The 19,194-nt window shown below is 44.6% G+C and overlaps 1 protein-coding gene across 1 annotated transcript in view; it reads left to right on the top strand.

Moving 5' to 3' along the window:
- The window catches only part of LOC126235791 (tetraspanin-7-like), a 183,544-nt gene that overhangs the window by 44,117 nt on the left and 120,233 nt on the right, over positions 1-19,194 (top strand). The window contains exon 2 of the mRNA XM_049944604.1: positions 15,959-16,147. Within this exon, the coding sequence (XP_049800561.1) occupies positions 15,959-16,147 (189 nt within the window). The remainder of the gene's footprint in view (positions 1-15,958; positions 16,148-19,194) is intronic.

The following is a 19,194-nucleotide window of genomic DNA, read 5'->3' as shown; positions in this document are numbered from 1 at the left end:
ATAGTGTACGTAGAAACTCACTTTGGTTTTTGGTCGGTTCTTCAGTCTAGTGACTATTTTTACAATCACATGAAGGAATCCGCACTAGAGATCGCCATAAGCAGTTTCCGACATTTTCTGCAGATTTTGTTGTTGTTAAACACGAGGTTGTGTTTTGCGTCTCGTTTGTAAACGTTTCGCGTTCTGCACATTAAAGCGACCTATAAGAGATTAAAGCTATTAGAAATGTATTGTTATTCCTTCAGGTACAGCATTTTCTGAAGAGTAAAATGCTACATATTTTTAGAGCTAATTATGTTACACATGGACAGTTCAGTCGGTCGTGCACTATCTTGTACCTTGAAAGAGAAGAACGTGTTGTATCGTAGAACATGTGGTGCTTGCAAAAGAACTGAGTATCGTTAATGTCTTAACAATCTTATGTCTTGAAAAATGGAAATTAGCGTTAGTTTGCAATAATTTCTGTTAGAATACGTATTTAACTTGTAAGTGGTTTTGATACTATTTCCGCTTAATTGGATTTCACTTACTGGTTATTGGTGTGTAGTAGAGTAATAATGCAACGGATAGACTACTGAATAGAGTACTGGCAAGATTTTCTCCATAATAACGCTTATAAATTTCAATCGAATAATTGTTCCTAGATACATGGCCAAGTTGTACCATCGTCTCGGATAGCCGTGCGTGTTAAAGCGCCTGCTTCTGGAACTGGTAGGCGTGCGGCTTGATTCGAATCCTTCCGGCGGATAAATGACGAAGGTCGGTGTTCCGGCCAGCGTGGATGTTGTTTTCAGACGGTTTCACGCATCTCATTAGGTGAATACCGGGCTGGTACTCACATTCCGCCTCAGATACATACTATGCAAACACGTAAAATACTTTCTGTCACTTGTTAAAAAATTTACTCTAGGCATAGACAGATAAGACACACAGATTCCGGCTTGGGAGGAGGGGGTGGGATGAATATGAGACTGACGACCTTAGATGCTTAGTCTCCTTAAATCGATAATCAGTAGCGGCAGCACCCTGTTGTGCTTTGGAATATATTCTCACATTTGGAAAAACCTCAGTTTTCTGGAGTAATGTTTGTAATTTCCGAAAAAGCCTGCAGTACATAAGAAGTAATATTCAATAAAAAAACGCGTGGCTGCTCTTGTAAATAACTTATTTGACGAACCTATAAGCCACATCATCAGGCTAAATATGGTGAATCATGACATCAGAGCTGCAACATGGACGAGATCGAACAAGGCTAGGTAAGTTTGGTCCTGTCAATGTTGCAACTTCAAGTCATGATTCATCATATCTATCCTGATGATGTGGCTTCTAGATTACGAAATCGCTCGTTAAATAAATTATTTACAAGAGCAACCAAGCGGCTATTATTGATGATATCTACTTATGGTTTCAGTTGTCCCTCATAAAAAATAGCGCGTAAAGTAAAAAGTGAATGCCATCATTTAGAGGATGAATAAGAAAATATATTTAACTTCTGTTACAGCGTTGGTTAGAGGCGACAGTCTGAAAACTGCACCAAGGTACACCACAGTTCTTTTTCTTCTTGAAGAGGGGCTCCTACATATGTCACTGTATTCCGCAACTCTGTTGCCGAAGGCCTCGACGTTGCCATTCTTCCTCATCCTCTTCTATTCCTCTTCTCTCCCTTGCTTCTTGGCTACCCCGTAGTCGCCCTTTTAATGGTGTTCCTCTTCTTTTCGTTCCAGGAGCTTTTCATGTAACTGCTCTAATTGACCACAAAAAATGGTTCAAATGGCTGTGAGCACTATGGCACTTAACTTCTATGGTCATCAGTCCCCTAGAACTTAGAACTACTTAAACCTAACTAACCTAAGGACATCACACAACACCCAGTCATCACGAGGCATGACCACATGTCTTCTTTTGACATGCCGTAACCATCCTAGATCGCCATGGAAAAAGCTTTTGACAGTGTAAAATGGAGCAAGATATTCGAAATTCTGAGTAAAATAGGGAGGGGTAAGCTACAGGGAAAAACGGGCAATATACAATATGTGGAAGAACCAAGAGGAAACAATAATAGTGAGAGACGAAGAACGAAACGCTCGGATTAAAAAGGGTGTAAGATAGAATTGTAGTCTTTCGCTCCTACTGTTGAATCGAAGAAGGAATGACGGAAATAAAAGAACGGTTCAAGAGCTGAATTAAAATTCAGAGTGAAAGGGTATTAGTCATAAAATTCGCTGATGACATTGCTACCCTCACTGAGAGTGAAGAAGAATAACAGGATGTTTTAAATGGAATGAACAGTCTAATGAATACAGAATGCAGATTGAGAGTAAATCGAAGAAAGACGAAAGTAATGAGAAGTAGCAGGAATCAGAACAGCGAGAAACTAAACATCAGGACTGGTAATCACGGAGTAGACGAAGTTAAGGAAGTCTGCAACTAAGGTAGCAAAATAACCTGTGGCAGTCGGAACAAGGAGGATATCAAAAGCAGACTAGCACCGGCAAAAAGGGAATTCCTGGCCCAGAGAAGTCTACCAGTATCAAACATAGGCCTTAATTTGAGGAATATATTTCTGAGAATGTACGTTTGGAGCAGAGAATTGTTTGGTAGTGAAACATGGACTGTAGGAAAACCAGAAAAGAAGAGAATCGAAGCACTTGAGATGTGGTGCTACACAAGAATGTTGGAAATTAGGTGCACTGCTAAGGTAAGGAATGAGGAGGTTCTCCGCAGAATTTACGAGCAAAAGAATACATGGAAAACACTGACATGAAGAAGGGACAGAATAGTAGAGTATGTGATAAGACATCACGAAATAACTTCCACGGTACAAGAGGGTAAAAACTGTAGAGAAAGACAGAGAGTGGAATACGTCCAGCAAATAACCGAGGACATAGGTTGCAAGTGCTACTCTGAGATGAAGAGGTTGGCATAGGAGAGGAATTCACGGCGGGCCGCTTCAAACCAGTCAGAAGACTGACGACTCAAATAAAAAATAATAATAAAAAATAAAATAAAAAATAAAACGAAACATAAAAAATGCACCAAAATACATAGAAACACAAATAGGTAAAATAGAGCGAGCAAATAAATTTAAATGTCTTGGAGAAACTATACAACAGAATGGACTAGAAAAATCTGCAATAGATGTAAGAATTAACAAAATGGAAAGAGCATATGGTTTGACCAAAAATATTTACAACAAGAAATGTGTATCTAGAAAAACAAAACTAAAACACTACACCAAGTGGCCGCGCAGGATTAGCCGAGCGGTCTAAGGCGCTGCAGTCGTGGACTGTGCGGCTGGTCCCGGCGGAGGTTCGAGTCCTCCCTCGGGCATGGGAGTGTGTGTTTGTCCTTAGGATAATTTAGGTTAAGTAGTGTGTAAGCTTAGGGAGTGATGACCTTAGCAGTTAAGTCCCATAAGATTTCACACACATTTGAACATTTTTTTGAACACCACAGTGGTACGACCAGAATGTTTATATGGATCTGAATGCCTAACGATGAACTATAAGTTGGACAAACTAGAGGTACTGGAAAGAAGGATATTAGAAAAATAATGGGTGAAATGAAAACTGCAGATGGTTGGGAAATAAGAAGTAATGAGGAAATCTAAAACAATATAGAGAAAATATCTGAAGTAATAGCCAAACGAAGATTAGCCTTTTTTGGACATCTCTACCAAATGAATAGAAATAGACTAACAAAACAAATATTCCTATATTTCTGGAAGAAGAAATCGACAATAGCATGGATTACAGAAGTAAGAAACGATCTTGAAAGAAACAACATCAAAGAATCAGAAATAGCAGAAAGAAACCGTTTTGAAAACAAAATACTAAATTTGGAAGGCTTTCAAAGCAGAAGAAATAAAAAATTGGGAACAACACGGACAGAAGAAAGGAAGAGACTTCATGCGGAAAAAATGAGGGAATACTGGAAAAATAGGAAACAACAACAAAGGAAGAAGAGGAACTGAGGTTGTTAACGTGATCCTAGTTGGTCAATACGATTTAAAAAAAAAAAAAAAACCACACCGAAACATAGTAGCTGTTTTCCTTCTTTCCGTCAGCACTCTCTCCTACTCCCAAAAACCCACGAATTTAATCGTGTATTCTTCCTGCTATAGTGTACTGTTCTAATTTTAATCACCAACAGTGTATTTTGTCTGACAAAGTGTGTTAGCTGTTCGGACTGAGAGACTCTAGTGGAAACCGTCAGACCTTTGGAGGGGTGCACCGTGTGGCTGACCTTTGCGCGGGTGCTGGTATCGTGGTGTGAATGGCTGGACCGGGCCCTTTCCGCTTCCACCGGCCGATGTTCACGGCCGATTTGGCCGGCCGGCTCTGCTCGCTGGTGCCGATGAGGCGCTCAAAGGCTTAAACGCGCCCTGAATGTCAGCCGCGGCCGCTGCGACGTCGTTAAACGGCAGACCCCCCCGCCTGACGAGCCGCGGGCGCGTCCATAAACTTCGGCGGCGCTACCAGGCCACTCTGTGTGCTCACCGTGAGCCCCTTCGCACGGCAGAGGTTTATCACTCAAGTAGGACGCCTGCCACTTTCATTCCCGTTTAGACTTTCACGCAGCCTGTTTTCATGTCGTTGTTTGAGATCACGCCACAATGCAATCTACAGCCATATATATGAAGGGAGTATCTGTCCCCGAAAGAACAGATACCGTTGATGACCGTGCAGCTTCTCTAGAACGAAATGGTAATTAAATCGACACCCTAGCTACAAACAGGCATTGATATACATCATTGGGGACATGTTAAAAATGTGTGCCCCGACCGGGACCCGAGCCCAGGATCTCCTGCTTACATGGCCGACGCTCTATCCAACTGAGCCACCGAGGACACAGAGAATATTGCGCCTGCAGGAACTTATCCCTTGCACGCAACCCGTCAGACCCACATTCCCAACATGTTCACACCATTACAGTCGTAGTGCGCCTAATAGATGTTTGCCCATCACACTCATTACTCGTTGCAGATTAATCTACCAAGTCCCGTACGAGTCGGGGCATAGCGTTTGCGTTCGCACAAGAAGGTCAATGGGCAGGTAGCCATATTTTAACTATATATGAAGCTAGTATTTGTTCCCGAAAGAACAGATACCATTGATGACCGTGCAGCTTCTCTAGAAAGAAATGATAATTAATCGAAACCCTCAGCTGCCAACAGGTGTTGTTGATATACCTCAATGGGGACATGTTGAAAATGTGTGTCCCGATCGGGACTCGAACCCGGGATCTTCTGCTTACAGGGCAGACGCTCTATCCATCTGAGCCACCGAGGGGCAGAGGATAGTGCACCTGCAGGGACTTATCCCTTGCACACTCCCCAATGATGTATATCAACGCCTATTTGCAGCTAGGGTGTCGATTTAATTATCATTTCATTCTAGAGAAGCTCCACGGTCATCAATGGTATCTGTTCTTTCGGGAACAGATGCTACCTTCATATATAGTTAAAATATGGCTACCCAGCCATTGACCTACTTGTGCGTACGCACACGCTATGCCCGAACTCGTACGGGACTTGGTAGATTAATCTGTTACGAGTAATGTGTGTGATGCGCTTCAGTCCGGAACCACGCGACTGCTACGGTCGCAGGTTCGAATCCTGCCTCGGGCATGGATGTGTGTGATGTCCTTATGTTAGTTACGTTTAAGTAGTTAGAAGTTTTCGGGGACTGATGACTTCACATGTTAAGTCCCATAGTGTTAAGAGTCAGTTGAACCATTTTTTAAAATTGTGATGTGCAAACGTCTATTAGGTCCACTACGAATGTAGTGGTGTGGACATGTTGGGAATGTGGGTCTGACGGAGAGCGTGCAAGGGATAAGTCCCTGCAGGCGCACTATCCTCTGTGTCCTCGGTGGCTCAGATGGATAGAGCGTCTGCCATGTAAGCAGCAGATCCCGGGTTCGAGTCCCAGTCGGGGCACACATTTTCAACATGTCCCCAATGATGCATATCATCGCCTGTTTGCAGCTAGGGTGTCGATTTAATTATCATGCAATGTACAGCGCCCATGCCTGAAAAAATAAGGAATGCTGTCAAGTAAACTAAACAACAAGTTAACATACGAGTAAATACATTGTCCAGTCACATCAATGTGACCGCCTGTCAAAAGTCTGAATAATCAATGAGGTTCTGGAAGATGCAGACAGGGACGTGGAACCACGCCGACTCTGCTGGGGCCAGCTTCGCTAGGTTTTTCTGTTGAGGTTCCATGGGGCGAAGAGCCCAATCGAGGTGCTCGCACAAATTGTCCACTGGGCTCAGATCCGAGCAATTTGGTGACCAGTGGAGTACGGTTAACTCATCTACATCGACATCTACATGGATACTCTGCAAATCACATTTAAGTGCCTGGCAGAGGGTTCATCGAACCACCTTCACAATTCTCTATTATTCCAATCTCGTATAGCGCGCGGAAAGTATGAACACCTATATCTTTCCGTACGAGCTCTGATTTCCCTTATTTTATCGTGGTGATCGTTTCTCCCTATGTAGGTCGGTGTCAACAAAATATTTTCGCATTCGGAGGAGAAAGTTGGTGATTGGAATTTCGTGAGAAGATTACGTCACAACGAAAAACGCCTTTCTTTTAATGATTTCCAGCCCAAATCCTGTATCATTTCAGTGAGAGTCTCTCCCATATTTCGCGATAATACAAAACGTGCTGCCTTTCTTTGAACATTTTCGATGTACTCAGTCAGTCCTATCTGGTAAGGGTCCCACACCGCGCAACAGTGTTCTAAAAGAGGACGGACAAGCGTAGCGTAGGCAGTCTCCTTAGTAGATCTGTTACATTTTCTAAGTGTCCTGCCAATGAAACGCAGTCTTTAGTTAGCCTTCCCCACAACATTTTCTGTGTGTTCCTTCCAATTTAAATTGTTCGTAATTATAATTCCTAGGCATTTAATTGAATTTACGGCTTTTAGATTAGACTGATTTATCGTGTAACCGAAGTTTAACGCGTTCTTTCTAGCACTCATGTGGATGACCTCACACTTTTCGTTATTTAAGGTCAACTGCCACTTTATACACCGTTTCGATATTTCTTCTAAATCGTTTTGCAGTTTGTTTTGATCTTCTGATGACTTTATTAGTCGACAAACGACAGCGTCATCTGCAAACAACCGAAGACGGCTGCTCAGATTGTCTCCCAAATCGTTTATATAGATAAGGAACAGCAAACGGCCTATAACACTACCTTGGGGAACGCCTGAAATCACTTCTGTTTTACTCGATGACTTTCCGTCAATTACTACGAACTGCGACCTGTCTGACAGGAAATCACAGATCCAGTCGCATAACTGAGACGATATTCCATAAGCACGCAAATTCACTACGAGCCGCTTGTGTGGTACAGTGTGAAAAGCCTTCCGGAAATCCAGAAATACGGAATCGATCTGAAATCCCTTGTCAATAGCACTCAGCACTTCGTGTGAATAAAGAGCTAGTTGTGTTTCACAAGAACGATGTTTTCTAAACCCATGTTGACTGTGTGTCAATAGACCGTTTTCTTCGAGGTAATTCATTACGTTCGAACACAATATATGTTCTAAAATCCTGCTGCATATCAACGTTAACGATATGGGCCTGTAATTTAGTGGATTACTCCTGGTGCTCTTCGAACTACTCACATACACTGGCAGCTGTATGACGCGTTGCATTGTCCTGCTGGTAGATGCCATTATGTCGAGGGAAAACAATCCATATGTAGGGGTGGTCATGGTCCCCAAGTATACATGGATACTTGTGTTGATCCGTTCTGCCTTCCTGAATGACGACATCACCCAGGTAATGCCCTCCGGCCTAGACACTTCCGACTATTGTTGTAGGTTGCTTACTTTCAGACGTTTCACGCCGTTCATGCCAACGGCCATCTATCCGATGAAGCATAAAACGTGATTCATCTGAAAAGGCCACCTGTCGCTACTCAGTGAACGGCCAGTTGCTGCTTGGATACTGTTCACTGGTGTGGGATCCGTACCAGATAGGGTTGATAGAAGAGAGCAGCGCGCTTCGTTACAGGATCATTTAGTAATCGCGAAAGCGTTGCGGAGATGATAAACTCCAGTGGAAGACTCTGCAGGAGAGACGCTCAGTAGCTCGGTATGGGCTTTTGTTGAAGTTTCGTGAACATACCTTCACCGAGGAGTCAAGCAGTGTATTGTTCCCTCCTACGTATATGTCGTGAAGAGACCATGAGGATAGAATCAGAGAGATTCGAGCTCACACAGAGGCATACTGACAATCTTTATTTCCACGAACAATACGAGACTGGAATAGGGGGGGGGGGGGGGGGGAACCGATAAAGGTCCCTCCGCGACACACCGTCAGGTGGCTTGCGGAGTATGGATGTAGATGTAGTTGCAGATGTTGGCTTACAAATTCCAGCCTTTGTCGACGATGAACAGCAATCAGCATTGGTCCATGAGCTACGCGCCTGAGCAAAAGTCCATATGCAGCAATGCTCGCTGAACGGTCATTGAATAGGAAATGTTGGTAGCCCCTTGCCTCATCTGGGTGGTCAGTTGCTCAACACTTGCACGTCTATTCGCCCGTATACACCCGCCGTCGTTCACCCCTGCCATCTACAACCTATGGTGCACTATATTTGCCTCGGCGCAGGTTTTGGATAGCGCCATTTTATCACGCGCGGTATGCTTTAACCACAGCAGTATGCGAACGTTTACAAACTTTACCGTTTAGGAAACTACCCTTGTCCTAAAAGCGAATGATTATGCTCTTTTTGACGTCCGGTATCGCGCCGTTTCTGTATTACGATAACGACTGCACTGTTTGCCCTTCCCCCGTCCTTCCCTGCCACACACACACACACACACATGCTTTATACACCCTCCACTGTTACTGCTACAACGAGCCGTCTTTGAGTGGTTATTGCACGTTGATGTCGAACACAGGCGGTGATCACGGAACCACCTCTGGCCTGAAGAACACCCTCCACAACTGTGGCTTCAAACCTCTTTGGGTTGTCGGTGAATTTGGCGCCTGGTATCACTTGAAGAGAGGCAGTATCTCAGCTTGTCAAATAACATTTCACGTCTCCTGTCAGCTATTGTCCAGTTTCAGAGTTGTCCCTGAAGAACTGGTTTCTTATTTCAAAAGTTTTGTGTTTAATGTTTTATTTATAACAAACTTTTATATAATGTGCTACATTTTATCTTCATGACAACTTTGTGTGAGGTCCAACTCAAAATGAACACATTTTATAAAGAAAAGTTCTGAAGACCTGAAGATGACAGCAAAATGTGTCGAAACCGGTTGTTCGTAAATAAAGAAATGTCTATTCGATATTGGATTTAGAAAGTTTTTATGAAGAAAGACACATCGCTCCTTCTCATTTCTCAATATGAGAAAATGCAGTCACGTGCAACTTAATGTGCCAATGTGAACAAGGGGCTTTTGCGTGGTACCCAATTGTAATGTCCACTGCATGCAGTTCTCTTCATCATGTTCGCTCAGAAAGGTAGTTTAGATGGATTTGCATTTTCCTGTTGCGTTTGGAACTGGCTGTCAACGACAAAACGTGACACTCGTCTTCCACTCATTTCGGTGAGGATCTTTCTACGAACGCTGCTCTCACACCGTGTTATATGGCTCCTGATCGTGCACGTTGAACAGCCTGCGTTGATACACCAAGAAATCGGGCACATTGATACACGATAGCCCGTTTCTGCCATTGCGTCACATCTTCACATTACTGATTTTAAGGCGCAGATTGCTTAAAATCAACTGGAATATATACATCAACTTCACTGAAGAGACTTGCCGTCGGTGGTGGAGGGTCATAGTTCCAAAGGGTGTCTCAGAAGAATGGTCAGTATTCAGGGATATGACAAGAACGCTCATTCGAAACAAAATATTTCATATGTACTTGTAACCTATTTCAAATGGTTTCTGCCATAGAACACATTTAAGTAACAGTTTTATTTATGGAACTGATGGCACACAACTTGTCTGAATCATGTTTAACAGAGTGCAAAAATTTGTGCTGAATAATTCAGAAATGTTGGAAAGGTAGAAACGGGTCGAAATTACAAAGAACGTCCCACAGGGTTCAATTTTGGATCCACTCCTACTCTTATGGCAGAAAGAAATACAGAACAAAAATGTTGAAAGCAACGATGTAGTTTGGGCTAAAATGAAACGTCAGAGAGACTGCGTAGGTAAGACAAATACAGGGGCTCCACTAGGCCAAAAATAATGTTCGATGGGCGTTCAATAAGTAATGCCACACTTTTTATTCTCGGGTAATTGCAGTTTAAATAATGCATAATTTGTTGTGGGATATCGTGGAATATTCTCGCTTGAGCACCTATAGTCTCATGAAATTCAGATTAGTGGCAGCGCTATATGCAGCCTTCAAAACTGAGTCTGTAATGAAAGTGCGTTCCAAACACAGAGCTGTCATTGAGTTCCTTTTAGTGGAAAACCAGAGCATCGCAGATATTCGTAGGCCTTGGCAGCCTGTCTACAGTGACCTGGCAGTGAACAAAAGCTTGGTGAGTCGTTGGGCGAGATGTCTGTCGTCACCGCAACAAGGCCACACAAATCTGTCCAGTCTCCCACTTGCCAGCTGGCTGCACACAGTGTGACTCCTGCAATATCGGAACGTGCAGACACCCTCATTGGAGGTGATTGACGGATCACAATGAAACCCCTCGCTGCATAACTGGACGTCCCCGTTGGTAGTGGATACACACTCGTCCACTAGTTGGGGTACTCAAAGGTGTGTGTCCTCTCGGTTTCTCACCAACTCACAGAAGACCATAAAGAGCAACGAAGGGCCATCTGTGGGGAATTGATTGCACATTACGAAGCTGATAGCAATAATTTTTTTGTCGAACATCACAGAGGTCATGGGTTCATCACTTAGAATTGAAAACAAAACATCACTCCATGGAGAGTTGCCCCACACCTCTCATCCGAAAGTAACTTCAGAGCCACACCCTCAGCCGGCAAAGTCATGGCGACGTTCTTCTGGAACTCTGAAAGGGTTATTATGTTTGATATACCCCCCTCAAGGTGCAACGATCAACTCTGAAGTGTATAGTGCTACTCTCAAGAAATTGACGAAACGACTTCAGCATGTTCGTCGCCACACACGTGCAAACGAACTTCTCCTTCTTTAGACCAACGCAAGGCCCCACTCTAAGTCTGACTCCCGTGAGGGACTCAGAAAACTACATTTGACTGTGCTTCCTCAACCACCGTGCAGTCTGCATCATGCACCTTCCGGCTTCCATCTGTTTGGCTCAATAAAGAATGCACTCCACAGGAAGCAGTACTTAAATGAAGGGGAGGTTATTGATGCAGCCAGACTTTGGCTCCGACGTCGACCGGAAGCGTGGTACATGCCCTTCCAGTAAGGTGGCATAAGGCCGTCGCATTGAACGGAGACTATGATGGAAAAATAGGGTTTTGTAGCCAAAAGAGTAAGTAATAATAAGATGTGTTGGATTCCTGAACAAAACCAGCCTGCTTTGAGAAAAAAAGTGTTGGTTTGATTATTAAACCCCCTTTCGTACATTGTGTTCTGTTTCGAAAACCATTCGGAATAGGACGTATGGCCATATGAGTTTTTTGCTTCTAATGAGCGTTCCAGTCAAATTCCTCCATGTCAGCCATTCCTCTTGAGACACCTTTTATACACGGAAGAGCCAACGAAGGTGATACACCTGCCTAATATCGTGTATGACCCCCGCGAGCAAGCAGAAGTGCCACGACACGATGTGGCATGGACTCGACTAATGTCTGAAGTAGTGCTCGAGGGAAATGAAACCTTGAATGCTGCAGGGCTGTCCCTAAATCCGTAGGAGTACGAGGGGGTGGAGATCTCTTCTGAACAGCACGTTGCAAGGCATCCCAGATATGTTCAATAATGTTCATGTCTGGGGAATTTGGTGGCCAGCGGAAGTCTTTTAAACTCAGAAGAGTATTCCTGGAGCCACTCTAGTAATTCTGGACGCGTGGGATGGCGCAGTGTCTTGCTGGCATTGCCAAACTCCGTCGGAATGGACATGAATGGATACAGATGCTCAGACATGATGCGTACGTACGTGTCACATGTCAGAGTCGTATCTAGACGTATCAGGGGTCCCATATCACTCGAACTGCGCATGCCTCACACCATTTCAGAGCCTTTACCAGCTTGAACAGTCCTCTGCTGACATGCATGGTGCATGGATTCATGAGGTTGTCTCCATAATTGTACAGTCCATCCCCTCGATACAATTTGAAATAGAACTCGTCCGACCGGACAACATGTTTCTAGTCATTAACAGTCCAACATCTGTGTTGACGGGCCCAGGCGAGACGTAAAGCTTTGTGTCGTGCAGTCATAAAGGCTACACGAGTGGACCTTCGCCTCCGAAAACCCATATCGATGATGTTTCGTTGAATGGTTCGCATGCTGACACTTGTTGATGCCCCAGCGTTGAAATCGGCAGCAATTTGCGGAAAGGTTGCTCTCCTGTCACGCTGAACGATTCTCTTCAGTCGTCGTCGGTCCATTTTTTGCAGGATCTTTTTCCGGCAGCAGCGATGTCGGAGATTTGATGTCTTCTGATTCCTGATATTCACGGTACACTCGAGAAGTGGTCATACGTGGAAATTCCCACTTCATCGCTACCTCCTAGATGCTGTGATCGATCGCTTCTGCGCCACTTAACCGTAATTTTACTTTCAAAATCTTTTCCTAAGAATTTACTTTAGTTACTAGTGATCCACCAAGAACATTAACACATTCAATCGCACTAGGTGAGCGTGGAAGTAGTTGCCAGGAAGTAACTGATGGAAAATAAAAATTACCTTTAACAAATGTGAATTTTATTCAAAAATACCTTTTCAAAAATAGATTTAAAATTACAATCAGAAAGCACCCTCTAAATATCAAGTTACAATCATTCAGAGGCAGGATAATAATTTTATTTTTTTTTATTTTTTTACAGTAGGAACCTTCGGGCTGAGAAGCTTCCACTCTCTTTCAACACAGCCGTAGTCACGACTGCTCACAACGACCTCCGTAAACTACACTGGAGCAAATCTGCAACACACCAGATTACTTTAAACTAAAAATTTTAACAACTCACACAAACACATTAACTATGCACCCTGTTAGAGGGATGGAAATGGTACAAACACTCACACTAAGAAATTATTTGCCACCAAAAGTGCAATTTGTTTATAAAAGGGCTCTTACAGTGGAAGGGTGGCAACTTTATAAAAATGACTATTTAAATAAAACCCATGCAATTCAGACTTACATAACGTGTACAACATGCTCTACATTACACATATACCGCCTCGCAAGATGAGAGGCAAGATAAAAACATATTTCAGGAATTCGGCCTTTACCTTAATTCTATAAATTCGTTAACATCGAATCCGACAAACATGACAGAGGCAGCTATTAACGTACGGCAGATTGACGGGGTGGGGGGTGTTACTAAACAACCCGAACCGCAGATTGCTCTAAACCTCCCAAATTCCACAAGGGAAAAACGGAACACCCAATTCACAAATAACCACTTTCCCGCAGGTGGGCAAACGAAGAAGAATGGTGGGACGACCCCAAAACAAAGCGGCTGGTGACCTCACCAAGAAAACAAGTAGACTTTAACAAGTAAATGAAACAACATATCTCCAACCACTTAACTTCTAATAAACTGCGATTTCTGGCGAAGACCAGGCGCAGCAGCCCCAACGCTCTCGCGAACCGTCCGCTCCCAGCCGCTTCAACGGACACAGGAAGGCGCGCCGATCTCCCGTCTAACGGCGTCGCAGCTCGCCCCGGCCATCCCGATGTCGTGGTTTCGCTCCTGTTGCTCTCGTGTGAACCGCGAAGCCACTACCCCTTTCTATACGGCGCTTCCCACTGGACTCACGTGGGGACCTCACATGCGCCGACGCTAAAGGCGGAAACGTCATCTCGTGTCTCAGTGCGCGACCGACCAACCGACCGATCCAACCGCCAATGACCGTTGCCCGAGCAACTCGAGCAGACGGGCGGCCTACCGCGCAGACCCAGATGCAGGAACTCAGCCCTGACCGGGCCACCACTAGCTGAGTTCTGTTACTGGCGGAGTGCCAAGACTCTCATTTTCTGGCATTAAAGTTGATCCAAAGGACAGACACACTAGCACTCCGACGACAGACAGACACTAACTGCCGCACAAATGCCAACGGCCGGCCGAAGTGGCCGTGCGGTTAAAGGCGCTGCAGTCTGGAACCGCAAGGCCGCTACGGTCGCAGGTTCGAATCCTGCCTCGGGCATGGATGTTTGTGATGTCTTAGGTTAGTTAGGTTTAACTAGTTCTAAGTTCTAGGGGACTAATGACCTCAGCAGTTGAGTCCCATAGTGCTCAGAGCCATTTGAACCAAATGCCAACGAGAGACAGACCAGCAGCTGGTGACGCGAGACTGACCTAGCCTCACTCCGACTGACTGACCGACCAACCGATCGATCCAACTGCCAATGCCCATTGCCTAAACAAACTCGAGCAGACTGGCGGCCTAACACATACTAGCACTCTGGACGACAGACGGCCACTGACTGCCCCACATTGAGCCGGCTGACCAACTGACCAGACTCACCGAGACTGACCGACTCAGACTCACTGACTGCCGATTTTGTTTTTTTTTTCTTTATTGTTATTTTAAACACCTTGTACAAAGGTGGGCTGTCAGCAGCATAGTACGCTGCTCATCAGCCGTGAGTGATACAATAAATGACATAAAGGAGGTACAGATAATACAATAAAAATGGCGGGCAAAAACTGTAGACACGAAAAACAATATACACGAAACCGTTCACGCTGGACAAGAAAAACAACACTAAAACCCGTTGACACAGCGCACAAAACATGGACGAGTGCGACGGCACAGGTGAACGGTGGTGGCGTGACGGCAAAAGAACACTAAACACAAACACGAAAGCACACACACGAGACACTGATGGCGATGATCTCCGGCGCGCGAATGTCCATTGAGTGTGTACGAGTCCGGGGACCTGCCAAGAGAGGAGGAGGGGGCTGGGAGAGGGAGAGGGAGAGGGGGGGAGCAGAGATGCCAAGGGCAGGGGAGATAGGGGGGTAGGAAGGAAGGGAAGAAGGGGGAGGGGAAGCCCGGGGAAAGAGGGGTGGAGGAAAGGGGGATATGGGGAAAGGAGAGAGAAGGGAGGGAAGGTGCCCAAAGGAAAAAACACAGGAAGTGGGAGGGGAGGATCAAAGTTGATAGGAGGGGTAGATGGAGGGGAGGAGGGCATCATCAGGGAGCTGGCGGAAGCCACCTTTGGAGAGGGTAAGGAGGGTGGAGAGATGGAGACCGGGTGGGACATGGGAATACAGGCGCAGCAGCGGGCGGGGGTGGGAGAGGATGGGTGAGACAAGCGGGTGAGGAGGATCGAGTTTACGGGAGGTGTAGAGGATCCGTATCCGTTGACTGCCGAGCTCATAGAGCCCCTTTAATGCACTTGAACAGGCAACCTTTCGCCTTTTCCACCAGAGAGAGACACCGAAGATGCGATTGCCACAGCGGCGCCACCGCCAGAATCGGAGGGCGACTGCTTTACACTACGCGCTGCGGCGCGCTTTTCAAAACAGCAATTTTTACTACGGCTCAACCACGTTCGAACACACTTAAATCTTGAGAACCTGCCATTGTAGCAGCAGTAACCGATCTAACAACTGCCCCAGATACTTGTTGTCTTACATAGGCGTTGCCGACCGCAACGCTGTATTCTGCTTGTTTACATAGCTCTGTATTTGAATACGCATGCCTGTATCAGTTTCTTTGGCGCTTCGATGTGATAAGAGAGATCAGTGGGCTCTTCCAACGTGGTGGCCAATACTCTGGTTAGCTTATAAGGGCAGCGTGCCGCGTGTGATGTGAAGGGGCGTGCTGAGGGAGTGTGCCGTGTTGCAGCTGACGGGGATCGCCATCCTGGCGGCGGGCATCTGGCTGGAGGTGGAGCTGTACAAGTACATGGAGCTGTCCACCGAGTTCTCGCGCTCCGCGCCCTACGTGCTGCTCGGGGCCGGCGCGCTCATCGTGCTCGTCGGGTCGCTGGCCTGCTGCTGCACCGTCAAAGGACAGCCCGCCCTGCTCTACATCGTGAGTACACGCACACACTGTTTGTTTGGTCACCAGCGAAAGTACGGTAAGCGCCCACGTTCTATCGCGGAAGCTTGAGGTGATGGTGATGTTGGATTTAAGACTCATATCAGCATCGTCATCGTTCAAACTTGAAGGTGCAGGTCACAATAAGCACTAGCAGCAGATTAGGGGGTGGGGGGTGGGGGGTAGGAAGTCAAACGGGCCGACTTCGAGAAGGAGAGGCACCACAGGACATTTTAATTTGCACTGTCTATACTTTTACAAATAAATTCTTAAAACTTTGTCAGCATGACCAGGAAGGATTCAGAGGGCCATAGACACGGGTTCACAGGTAGATTCGGTGTTTCTTGACTTCTGCAAGGCGTTAGATACAGTTCCCCACAGTCGTTTAATGAACAAAGTAAGAGCATATGGACTATCAGACCAATTGTGTGATTGGATTGAAGAGTTCCTAGATAACAGAACGCAGCATGTCATTCTCAATGGAGAGAAGTCTTCCGAAGTAAGAGTGATTTCAGGTGTGCCGCAGGGGAGCGTCATAGGACCGTTGCTATTCACAATATACATAAATGACCTTATGGATGACATAGGAAGTTTACTGAGGCTTTTTGCGGATGATGCTGTGGTGTATCGAGAGGTTGTAACAATGGAAAATTGTACTGAAATGCAGGAGGATCTGCAGCGAATTGACGTATGGTGCAGGGAATGGCAATTGAATCTCAATGTAGACAAGTGTAATGTGCTGCGAATACATAGAAAGATAGATCCCTTATCATTTAGCTACAAAATAGCAGATCAGCAACTGGAAACAGTTAATTCCATAAATTATCTGGGAGTACGCATTAGGAGTGATTTAAAATGGAATAATCATATAAAGTTGATCGTTGGTAAAGCAGATGCCAGACTGAGATTCATTGGAAGAATCCTAAGGAAATGCAATCCGAAAACAAAGGAAGTAGGTTACAGTACGCTTGTTCGCCCACTGCTTGAATACTGCTCAGCAGTGTGGGATCCGTACCAGATAGGGTTGATAGAAGAGATAGAGAAGATCCAACGGAGAGCTGCGCGCTTCGTTACAGGAACATTTAGTAACCGCGAAAGCGTTACTGAGATGATAGATAAACTCCAGTGGAAGACTCTGCAGGAGAGACGCTCAGTAGCTCGGTATGGGCTTTTGTTAAAGTTTCGAGAACATACCTTCACCGAAGAGTCAAGCATTATATTGCTCCCTACTACGTATATCTCGCGAAGAGACCATGAGGATAAAATCAGAGAGATTAGAGCCCACACAGAAGCATACCGACAATCCTTCTTTCCACGAACAATACGAGACTGGAATAGAAGGGAGCACCGATAGAGGTACTCAAGGAACCCTCCGCCACACACCGTCAGGTGGCTTGCGGAGTATGGATGTAGATGTAGATGTAGATTCATACTCATAGCAGTGGAAGTTCAAAAACACGAAATAAATAATATTTTTTAAATGTGAAATTTCACAATTTTTTTCACTTACTGTTGGCTGCATTTGTTGCTACAGGTACACTTTTCTTCATAAGAAAGAGAGGTTCTTCGATGAATTTTGCCCAGCTTACAAACCATACTTACAGGTGTATGAAACTATAGAACTTATTTAATCTATGGAAAAATGAATGGGCTGTTACGTTTTAAACTTCGTGTTTAGAGAAAACTCGAATTTTATAGTTAATTATCTCAATTTTTACCACAGTTTTTAACAGATTTGGGAAATTCTAGAGTTTCATACACCTGTAAGTATGGTTTGTATGCTGTGCAAAATTCATCGATGAATCTCTTTTACTTATCAAGAAAAGTGTACCTACAGCAACAAATGCAGCTAATACCAAGTGAAAAAATGATGAAATTTCACATGTAAAAAAAAATTGTTTTGTTATGTTTTTGAACTTCCTCTGCTATGCGTGTGAATCCTGAATCCTTCCTGGTCATGCTAACAAAGTTTTATGAATTTATTTGTAAAAGTATAGACAGTGTAAATTAAAATGTCCTGTGGTGCCTCTCCTGCTCCAAGTTGGCCCGTTTCATGTCCTACCCCCCTTAACACCTGGGACCTATAAATTGCTATAAAAAGTTAAAAAAAACATTTTGCACCAATACCGTATCTGCGAAACTGTCTGGACTTAAAATTAATGGAAACAGGAAATGCAAAAGTAAACTACGCCATACAAAAAAAAGAGTCTTTACTCTGAAATACAAAAACAAACAATAGTCAAAGTACAGGCAGTGTATTCGAAAGTGCACTTCTTTACGCACCAAGTCACTCAAGAAAGGAAATAGGAGTAATCCACTAAAATACAGACTCACATCGGTAATGTCTGTTGGTCCATCACGGACTGGGGACATCAGCTGGTTAAGTAGCTGTCATTGTCAATGAAATTCACCAAAAGCCTTGTAACTTAAGATGTTGTTTTGTTTTATTTGGAAGGCTACCAGTTTCAGCATTTTACTATGCCATCTTGAGGCCCATTACGCATCTCTCCAAATAAACGAAAATGTCATATAGAGCCATAAATCTCTGGATGTAGTGAATTCAATCGTTACACTAATGCTTCTTTCGAAGCCTTGATAGCAACTACCGGCCGCGGTGGCCGAGCGGTTCTACGCGCCTCAGTCCTGAACCGCGCGACTGCTACGGTCGCAGGTTCGAATCCTGCCTCGGGCATGGATGTGTGTGATGTCCTTACGTTAGTTAGTTTTAAGTAGTTTTAAGTTCTAGGGGACTGATGACCTCAGATGTTAACTCCTATACTGCTCAGAGCCATTTGAACCATTTTTCATAGCAACCGAGTGCTACCATGTCTTCGAATGAAGCACTATTGTAACGATTGAATTCACGACATCCAGAGATTTATGGCTGTACATGACATTTCGTTTATTTGGAGAGATGCATATTGGGCCTGAAGATGGCGTAGTAAAATGCTGGAACTGGTAGCCTTCCAAATAAAATAAAATAAAATAAAATAACATCTTAAGTTACACGACTATTGGCGAATTTCATTGACGTTGACAAT

Source organism: Schistocerca nitens, chromosome 2 (assembly GCF_023898315.1).
Source record: "Schistocerca nitens isolate TAMUIC-IGC-003100 chromosome 2, iqSchNite1.1, whole genome shotgun sequence".
NCBI lineage: Eukaryota > Metazoa > Arthropoda > Insecta > Orthoptera > Acrididae > Schistocerca > Schistocerca nitens.
This window is presented reverse-complemented; position numbering and strand designations above follow the sequence as displayed.